At 34.7% G+C, this 10,979-nt stretch overlaps 1 protein-coding gene and 1 pseudogene across 4 annotated transcripts in view; one reads left to right on the plus strand and one right to left on the minus strand.

Moving 5' to 3' along the window:
• Nucleotides 1-9,852, plus strand: part of FUT9 (fucosyltransferase 9) — a 201,227-nt gene extending 191,375 nt beyond the window's left edge. For all 4 annotated transcript variants that reach the window (XM_047860805.1, XM_047860803.1, XM_047860806.1 and 1 more), the window contains one exon: nucleotides 5,498-9,852. In XM_047860805.1, coding sequence (XP_047716761.1) covers nucleotides 5,506-6,585 — 1,080 coding nt within the window. In that variant the 5' untranslated portion in view covers nucleotides 5,498-5,505 and the 3' untranslated portion in view covers nucleotides 6,586-9,852. The remainder of the gene's footprint in view (nucleotides 1-5,497) is intronic.
• On the minus strand, nucleotides 3,668-4,942 carry LOC125166782 (receptor-binding cancer antigen expressed on SiSo cells-like; annotated as a pseudogene).
• Nucleotides 9,853-10,979: the final 1,127 nt, after the last annotated feature.

The raw sequence follows: 10,979 nt of genomic DNA on the forward strand, positions 1-10,979 counted from the left end.
ATCATATGTTTTCACTAATGTGGAATTTGAGAAACAAAAGGGAAGGAAAAATAAGACAATACAGAGAGAGGCAAACCATAGGAGACTTTTAAATACAGAGAACAAACTGAGGGTTGCTGGAGGGTAAGTTGGTGGGGGAATGGGTTAAATGGGTGGTGACAGGCATTGTGGAGGGAACTTGTTGGGATGAGCACTGGGTGTCACATGGAAGAGATGAATTACTGGGTTCTATTCCTGAAGCCATGACAACACTGTAACTTGAATTTAAATTAAAAAAAAAAAAAAGGCACAGATTTCCTGGGGATGTAAGGTATAGCATGGTGACTATAGTAAATAATACTGTATTGTATATTTGAAAGTTGCTAAAAGAGTAGATCTTAAAAGTTCTCAACACAAGAAAAAAAGGTATATATATGTGGGATATATGTGGTGCTCATTTCATTGTACAGTTGACCTTAAACAATGCAGAAGTTATGGGTGTTGAAAATCCACATAAAATTTTTGACTCCCCAAAAGCTTAACTACTAATAGCCTGCAGTTGACTATAAGCCTTACTGATAACATAAATAGTTGACTAACACATATTTTGTATGTTATATGTATTATATACTGTATTTTTACAATAAAGTAAGTTAGAGGGGAAAAATATTATTAAGAAAATCACAAGGAAGAGAAAAATGCACTTACAGTACTGTAAAAAAATCTGCATAGAAGTGAACTTGTGCAATTCAAACCTGTGTGGTTTAAGGGTCAATATAATATATTGATATATTAATTAATATATCAATTAATTAATAATTAATATAATATTATATGTTAATTATACCTCAAAAATGAAACCAAACAAAAAACAAATCCAAGTATATGCTATTTGTAAGAAATATACCTAAAGCAACAAATTTTTAAATGACAAAAATAATACATAAAAATAAACTTTTAAAAATAGTTTCTGGACATAGTTGGTAGACACTTATTTTCTTTTTGTTATTGACTGGATAGCTAACTTTGATGGTAAGTCTCAGTCTTTGATTCCAAAATTTGTCCTAGGAGTGCTCCAGAGTACAATATCCAGAATCTTTGGATGCACAAAATCAAGCTTTACTACATAGCAAATGTCATATGCTTTCAAAAAAAGCCGTATAAAAAAATGTGATTTTTTTAAAATGTTCACATAAATTTAGGTAATTAAATAAAGAACAATTTCTCCCTTTTTTTTTGGAAGGAAACATCTAGTGTTTCTTTTTTTTTCCCCCAGTATTGTTACTTATTCCTTCCATAAGAAAAGCCTCTAATTAATCAAACAAACTATAATTTCTAACCAATTTTTACTTCTAATTAAACAAAAATCAAGAACAAACAAAAAAGTAAAATCCCACACCCATGAAAGGCATAACCAAAGCAGACTTCAATACTTGTCAACTATTTGGGAAAAGCAGTAAAATTTATTGTACTAAAGGAGAGGTTACCTTTTAATGAACCCCAAATTTAGAGAAATCATGTAGCATTCCCATGACTAAAAATAAATAAATATAAATAAGGGAAGAGATACATATATTACTAAAAATTCGAGTCTATTCTATTTAATTAGGAGTATTTTGGCAGAAACTCTAATAAACATGATGACTGACAGTGTGGCTTGGGACTGCAAAAAGCAGCTTTTTACCAAAGTTAAATTTCAACTGGTTTTACAATCACATTTAGTCTGGGAGCTTAGGATAAGGACTTAGGGTGATCTCACTGTATAGTCTGTGATTTTATGAAATATTTTAATTCAAACATTTGAGCTATAGTTTAAAGTACCTGTAACATTTTAAAAAAAAAACCACAGAATGTTAATTTTGGAAAACTTTTATGAAAGTAAAAATCCTTAAAAAATTCTAAAGCCATAGAAAATCAGTCTGGATGTATTTTAATTGTGGAGAAAAAATAATAGGATTTTAAACTATCAAATCTATTTCTTTCCTATGAACACAGTATATATCTTTTTCCTTGAAACAATTTTGAAGCCAGTCAACACCCAAAAATAAAAATATTATTCCTATCTCAGTTGAAAATTTAATGAATCAATAATATTATCTTAGCCAACAACATGGTAAACTGCATTTTGACAGATATATAAAATTGATACGGAAATCATCTAAAAGCTTTGAAATATTGGAACTGAAGGCTTTCTGCATTTATAAATCAATGACCTTTGTGTGAGAGGGATCTATCTAAAACACTGTAGCATCTTAAAATCTATAACAAAAGGGAAAAACTACTAATACTAGTTTTTATTTTTTTTTATTTTTTTATTTTTTTAATATAAAATAGCATCTTAAAATCTATAACAAAAGGGAAAAACTACTAATATTAGTTTTTATTTTTTTAATTTTTTTATTTTTTTAATATAATTTATTGTCAAATTGGCTTACATACAACACTCAGTGCTCATCCCAACAAGTGCTCTCCTCAATGCCCATCACCCAATACTAGTTTTTAAAACTCACAAGTTAGGGGCACCTGGGTGGCTCATTGATTAAGCATCCGACTTCATCTCAGCTCATGATCTCACCGTCTGTGAGTTCGAGCCCAGAGTAGGGCTCTGTGCTGACAGCTCAGAGCCTGGAGCCTGCTGCAGATTCTGTGTCTCCCTGTCTCTGTGCCCCTAACCTGCTTTCACTCTGTCTCTCTCTTGAAAATAAATAAACATGAAATTTTTTTTAAAAAACCTCACAAGTTCTAATAATACAAATCAAATTTGTCACTTTGCTGATTTTCAATTTATACCTACAATATAAATTACAACTATGTACAGCATTACAATACCATCTAAAGGAAAACAGTGATGTATAAAATATGATAAATAGAATTATTGCATTTAGTGTCATTTTCTTAAAAACCAAAGTCATCAAATCCATTAATGTCATATTAAACATAAACAATTCCAGTTCAAATTAGAGGAAATGTATACCAATACTTCTGCCAACAAAAATAAAGAAAGCCCTCCAGTTTGTCTGATTTAAGTCAGATAATCATGGAAACAAAAGAATATTTAAAATTATTTTATCATTACGCATAGCAAAGGAAAGCATCACAGACTTCTTTCCTACCAGAAAACTATTTACACCCATTTATTTAAAATTTTTTAATGTTTATTTATTTTGGAGAGAGAGAGACAGACAGACAGAATGCGAGTGGGGAAGGGGGAGAGAGCGATAGACACAGAATCTAAAGCAGGCTCCAGGCTCTGAGCTGTCAGCATGGAGCCCAATATGGGGCTCAAATTCATGAAACGCGAGATCATGACCTGAGCCGAAGTCGGCCGCTTAACCCACTGAGCCGTCCAGGCACCCCTACACCCATTTATTTAGTTAGAAACACTAGCTAGAAGAGATACTGGTGTATTCCATTTGTAATATTTTCTCTACAGCAAACAATTGCCTTACACTTGGAGCATGTTGAAAAAACTATTGCCTCAGGGGTCTTTTTCTTTCCTTTGAGTCTCAATCACTGAGATCTCCAGGTACTCTGAGAGAATCCTGGTGTCCTAGATGGTCTGATGAATGCATTAAAATCAAACACTGTGTTTTTGTACTCTTGAAAATACTCTTAAATCCCTCGAAATGTTGCTTGAGTTGTGGAGCTCATATTTCTCCTCTTGGCACTATGACGTGAAGAGCACTTGTTATGAAAGCTTCGCACCAATTTTGTGTTGTTCCTTCTTCATCAGCCACTGTGCCTCCTTTTCCATTTTCTTCCTTTATTTTCTCTGTCTGCCATCTTGTGCTGCCTCAGAACTTCTTCCGCTTGCCAGGCTGCATCTTCTTCTCCTTCCCATGCTATTTGGTATTTTCCTGCCAGGTATCCAAGTTGCCTAATTCAGGAGACTGACGAATAAAAGGCACATATTGTGTAGCTGTTAATCTACTAGAGAAACCTGTGCTACCATCTGGGAGGCCAAAATGTAATGGTTCTCTCTTCTTAATAATGATTCTGCATTTTCCTTATAGTTGGTGTCATGTCCTGAAAATAGTCAGGTTCCAGTTGTTCCACAGTATTTTGTTGTGTCATCACATCCCCATTCCCTCCTTCAATCTACACTTGTGGGTGTATCTTCATCCCAGGACGTCCATTCCTCAGCATCTGTCTGTTTAGGAACCGACAAATAATCAACTGCAGTTGGCAAAGTTATTTGGTCTCCACTTAACTTCCGTCTACTGCCAGATCCGCATGTTAATCTCTTTAGGAATGAAACTAGTGTTGTCGGGCAAGTGCAAACTTTAAGTAACTGAAACTGTGATAGCCATGGTGGGAATCAAAACCTGCCCCTCCCTCCTCCCCCTCCCCAGGAGAGGCTCCCAGCTGCCCTGGTGCCAGGCATGCACACAAGGCCACATCTAATGTTTCTACACTAGTTTTGATCAAGATTTCAAAATATATTAGTGAATCTGAAATCGTTAGGCCACATTATTTTGGTGACAAGAATAATGAGCTTCCGAGGATCAGTAAGAATTTGATCAAAAGACAGTTTTGTAAACATATTACATATCTTATCTTTGTGTTCATATTCATAAGACGTGAATGTCAAAGAGGAAACACCTTGAAGATTCTTGTATTTAAAAAAGTTTTTACAAAGCTTTGATTCATCTTTTTAGTTTCAATCTACTATGATTCACAAGATCAATGCTGTTCTCCGTGGAATATATTTTGAGAATCCATTTATCTTTATTAACTAATGACATTTTAATGCTAAAAAAGAAAAAACCAAAAAGATTGTTTTAATGACCCAATACCATGTAAGTGAGAATGCCTAGTAGATCCTGGGTGTACTAACAGATTACTAAAAGTAAACAGGAAAAATGGTAAGAAAAAGTAAACATTTAAAGTTAAACAAGAAGTTTTAATTTATCAAATTTTTGTTGTCAGTGTACTTAAATAAAAGACAAAACGAAACAAAGAAAAAAAGCGGATATCAAACCAAAAGTTGCTATTTTTTACAGGATGACTTGTGACTCACTTTGGACAGTGAAGGTAACATACCAAGAATTCCATCTGAACTACAAAGTTGTATCACAATCTCTAAAAGCACACTAGTGAATAAGTGATTATATTAACTAGGGAATGTTCACAAATCTGATGTGGTGTCAAAGTACTAAAGATTTTAGTCATACCTTCAGTGGTGACAGTCTTTGTTATGCCATTTTTGTAGACGCAAATAAAAATATAACAGGTAAGGATGGCATTGAAAAAGATGTAACTCAGCTTGAAGATATGCTGGTACTTTTATAACAAATTCTGATTTATTATTTTTAGAGTTCAGGGGAAACTTCCTTTTAAAAGCAGTTTCTTGGCTTAACAAAAGCTCTAATTCTCTCAATGGTTTAATAACACTGAAAAAGGAAAAGGCAATTGATTTTGTGATTAAGTGTATTTTGAGATGTACCACTTGTTGATCTCCAATTATGGTTAACATTTTGTCGCTACCCCTCCCTATCTTTCTCTTTCTGTTTCACAGAAAAAATTATGACATCAGCATCCAAAGGAATTCTCCGCCCATTTTTAATTGTCTGCATTATCCTGGGTTGTTTCATGGCATGTCTGCTCATTTACATCAAGCCCACCAACAGCTGGATCTTCAGTCCAATGGAGTCAGCCAGCTCAGTGCTAAAAATGAAAAACTTCTTCTCCACCAAAACTGATTATTTTAATGAAACTACTATCCTGATTTGGGTGTGGCCATTTGGGCAGACCTTTGACCTTACATCTTGCCAAACAATGTTCAACATCCAAGGATGCCATCTTACCACAGACCGTTCCCTATACAACAAATCTCATGCGGTTCTGATCCATCACCGAGACATCAGTTGGGATCTGACTAACTTACCTCAGCAGGCTAGGCCACCCTTCCAGAAATGGATTTGGATGAATTTGGAATCACCAACCCACACGCCCCAAAAGAGTGGCATTGAGCACCTGTTCAACTTGACTCTGACTTACCGCCGTGACTCAGATATCCAAGTGCCTTATGGCTTCTTGACGGTGAGCACAAACCCCTTCGTGTTTGAAGTGCCAAGCAAAGAGAAGTTAGTGTGCTGGGTTGTAAGTAACTGGAATCCTGAGCATGCGAGGGTCAAGTATTACAATGAGCTGAGCAAAAGCATTGAAATCCATACATACGGGCAAGCATTTGGAGAGTATGTGAATGATAAAAATTTGATTCCTACCATATCTACTTGCAAATTTTATCTGTCTTTTGAAAACTCAATCCACAAAGATTACATCACAGAAAAGCTCTACAATGCTTTTCTAGCCGGCTCTGTCCCTGTTGTTCTGGGGCCGTCTAGGGAAAATTATGAGAATTATATTCCAGCAGATTCATTCATTCATGTGGAAGATTATAACTCTCCCAGTGAGCTCGCAAAATATCTGAAAGAAGTTGACAAAAACAATAAGTTATACCTTAGTTACTTTAACTGGAGGAAGGATTTCACAGTAAACCTTCCACGATTTTGGGAATCACATGCATGCTTGGCTTGTGATCATGTGAAAAGGCATCAAGAATATAAATCTGTGGGTAATTTAGAGAAATGGTTTTGGAATTAAAGTTTTCCATCATTTGCACACTTGGAGAAATTATTTTGATGAGCTATCATCCAAGTTTTGAGGATAAGAAGAGAGACAACATTCTGCTTTTGTGTCACAATTTATTTTTATCACTCTCTCTTGGGTAACATGTATATTTTGATGGAGATTTTTGAGAGCTCAGCATTAGCAATCACTCCCTTTGGTTTTAAATTATCCTGTATATACCTAATTATGTGCACTGAAAGTTAATTTATTCTTTGCTACCATTTGTAAACATTGTTTTCTACATTTTGGTAGTTGTTTGTAATGTAAGTTTGTGATATGATTGTTGTTTCTACATTGGTCAGCTGTTTAATCTATTTGGGAAATGAAGATGCACACTTAAAATATGAAATATTTTCACTAAATATCATAATTTCTAGTTCCAACTTCGCATAATGTAACAAAGGAAAAGCATTGGTAATTGAGTTCTAACCTCTTTGACTTTGAAGTGAACAAAGTGTATAACTGCCTCTATTTGATCTATTTTTTACCTGTTTACCACATTTTTTGTGAAGGAAAAATTATTCATGTAATGAATAAGAAAGAGACTGAAGCAGAACTGTTTTATTCAGGAAACTAGTAGACTTCTCATTTATTTTCATTAAGCTGTCTTGCAAATGCAGCTACCTGTTCTCATGATCTTAAGTTAAATTATTCAAGTATTTTTACATATCCAATTTGGGGGGACTTTTAGAACCTGGGAAATAATCCTGACAACACTTAAGAATATCTAAGACAGTTCTCTTCCCAGTCCTAACACTCATTATTATAATAAGGCAAACAATTTCCCCAAATAACAAAGGAAAAGGATGTATATAGATAAAAATCATATTTATACATGGTACATTTATGTACAATTTTGAATAACATATCAATTTATAATATTTGTTCCCTAGCCCCAATATTTAAAAGTTTCTATTTGCCATACAGTCACATAGACAAAACATTTCAGAGGTTTGTCCTATCATTTAAAATAACTTAAATAAAATTATCATTAAGTTGTAAATGTAAGATGTTAAACATAATAAAAGGGGGGATCTATAGAAAACACAATGCTAACACGGAGTAAGATCTCGATGCATATTTATTGAATGAATCAATGATTGTCATTGAAAGTCATGGGAAATTTTTGTTTGTTTCCATGGAGTAACAGTTCTAGCCTAGAAATATTAACTGGAGATGATGTTTTATATTTCATTTTAGTAATTATTCATATACAGCATACATGACCATGGCTATGAGGGCTTTACAGAACCAAAATAAATTTTTCATTACTCTAAGTTTTTGGAAAAATTCATCCCTGAATCTCCAGTTGCTATCCAGCATTTTTCCTCTGTAAGGTTAAGGACTGGATATAAGCAGAAATTATTAGTAGGTGAGAAAAGATGGGATGTTAAGGAAAGCATTTCCCAAAAGACTCTTTAACGACTCTATTCCATTCAGGCCAAAAACCCAACAAAAGAATTGGGATGTTCTGATGACATCCATTTGGATCTAATTCTAATTGTCCTGCTACATGTCAACATTAGCAGTTGAACACAAATTCACAATCTGCTACATCAAATGAAAGTCAGATAGAGGCAAACTTCAGTTCAGTAAGTACTCCAGACTCCCTTGTGTAGGAATGGGCTCTCTGGAACACTAGAAGGATTGGAACAGAGGAAGATTCCTGCATTAGATGGAGAAATGTTTGATCCTCAAGTTCATTTCTTACCCATGTTGAACTGGTCTTTTGTGTCAGGCAACACCCTAACCAGAGATAAAGATGAGCAAGGTACTATCACTGCCCTATAGGAGCTTACAATTCAGTGGAGGGATACACAGAAGCTTTCTTTGAGCCTATGTTTATGCACATACTACTCTCAATGGAGTTGATTTGAGTCATTGCTGATTTAATGAAAATGAGGTAGCAAATTTCCCCAGTTGCTTAGGAATTTGACGTATTTCTGAGCTGCAAACTTTGTTTACTCATTTGATCCAGTTTTGCTTCCCTCCATATTATCTCTTCTAACCACACTGCATCAAGAAATAGTATGTTTGTGTGGATGCCCTCTTACATAAGAACAGATCTCCACCCACATTTATTTCATCATGTTAAAACAGTCTAATTCATATATTTACACTTACTTTGTTATCTTTTGGACCTGTAAAAAGCATAGGGATCTAAACAGGATGCCTGGCTAACAAGTTTAGCAAGCATCTGCTTCTTCAAAAGCAGAAATGCATTCATTGTCATGACAACCCATCTTTGTTATGGTGGGTGCTCATGATTTCAAAGAACTGATAAACCTGAACACATCGCCTCTCTTGTCAACTATGAACTTGGTCTCTTTTGTAGGCTGTCTATGATCACCTGCTGATAATGTGACCCAAGCCAAGGTAATAACACCAAGTGACTAACTGGCACATCTGTCTATTGAAAACCTGTTACCGACTCCCAGAAGTTTAACTTTTCTGAATTTGAAGTGCCAAAATGAACGAGTCAACTTACCCCATCCGTTATGGGCCCATTTATCCATAGGTTTTAGGGCTAGATGGCATTATAGCAATGTTTACACGCCAATTCCTTTATTCTACTTATGAGTAAATCAGATCCAGAGATAATATTTATGAGAGAAACATGTTCACACACACATATCACACACACACACACACACACACACACAGCTACTGCCATGGCCAAGATTGGAATGTAAAGGTGCTGTATCTTTTAATTCTATATTCTTTTCTTCGAATTCTCACCTAACAAAAGAAGTATGTTGCAACTCCTAAAATGTGAATGCCTTATTGGTATAATTAGGGCCTGTGGAATGGTACACTCTATGTGGAAGCACTTTGACTTTTGAAAAAGTACACAGTAAATAAGATATCAAACTTGTTAGCATTCTTTCTGTCTTAAATATTTTAGGAGTTGTGCTTGGACAGAAGGAAATGGGCTTTCACCACATGTTAAGTGAAATGCAACCCTCACGATGGTATATGGTTCTCAGACACTTTTTAAATAAATCCTGTGGATTGTAACTCTTTTAAAAGATATCTCATGGTGAAAGATATTGATTCAACAAAATTAGCTTGCCATTGGTTATAGAAACAAATAATCATGCCAGAGGATAAACTGTGGATATAAAAAGAGAATAAACCATTTAAAAAGTTTTATTCCAAAATATCAAAAATCTGTTACTTTCAATGGTCTGAATATTTAAATGTTAATTATTGTAAGACTTACTGGTAAGAATATATAAATAGTAGGGGCGCCCGGGTGGCGCAGTCAGTTAAGCGTCCGACTTCAGCCAGGTCACGATCTCGCGGCCCGTGAGTTCGAGCCCCGCGTCGGGCTCTGGGCTGATGGCTCAGAGCCTGGAGCCTGTTTCCGATTCTGTGTCTCCCTCTCTCTCTGCCCCTCCCCCGTTCATGCTCTGTCTCTCTCTGTCCCAAAAATAAATAAACATTGAAAAAAAATTCTTTAAAAAAAAGAATATATAAATAGTAATCATTATAGGTATTTGCAGTAAGAATGTATAATGAATTCTTCATACCCAGCAGTATTATACTCTGAAAAAATACATGACAGTCATATTCTATGACAGCCATAAATTTTACAATATGAAACAGCAACAGGAAAAAAAAGTTATCCTAGTGGGAAACCAATATCAGCTAAAATTTGTGCATGTACTACATAAGTCCTGATAATCCTAGAATGTGCATAAATGTTTTCTGTTGTGAGGGCTTAGAAAGCTTAGAGCACTTGAGGTGTGAAGTGACAGAATATTTAAGAATTATTTGCTGCGGCTTTACATTCTTGCCTCCAATTGGAGGTTAAATATGGAAAGAATAGGAAACTATACTATTAATATCTTTTTGCATGCCTATTTTCAAACTAGATTCCATGAGTCTTAAGGTAATCACCTAGAAAATGTTTTTGCATGAAATAATATTACCAAAACAAGATTTGGGTCCTTTCATTATGACTTTGTGCTTAACCATATCTTTGAGTTCCCTTGAACTCTGATCTCATTTAGAGGAACTTCTTAATGAATTAATTCCAAGCAAACTGTTAGATATGCAGACTTCAGGATCTAAAAGATAAGCACAGTGCCTAAAACAGAGGAGGCAAATATTTGTTCAATGAATAAGGAAATTGTTTTGGGGATCATGCAGAATTTTTCTATGTGTGATAACAGTTCCAGCTTATTGACATCAGTTAGAGGTTGTATATGATATTTATTTCATTGTTCAGTTTACTGCTTAGATGCAAAGGAAGGCTTTATTCCTTCATCTTATTGCATTCTAGCACCCCAAAAGAAGTAACACCTCAAGAAAGATTTAAAAGGATTGGAAACATGTTAACATTATATTCAAATGTTAATGCC

The sequence above is a fragment of the Prionailurus viverrinus genome, chromosome B2 (genome assembly GCF_022837055.1).
Source record: "Prionailurus viverrinus isolate Anna chromosome B2, UM_Priviv_1.0, whole genome shotgun sequence".
NCBI lineage: Eukaryota > Metazoa > Chordata > Mammalia > Carnivora > Felidae > Prionailurus > Prionailurus viverrinus.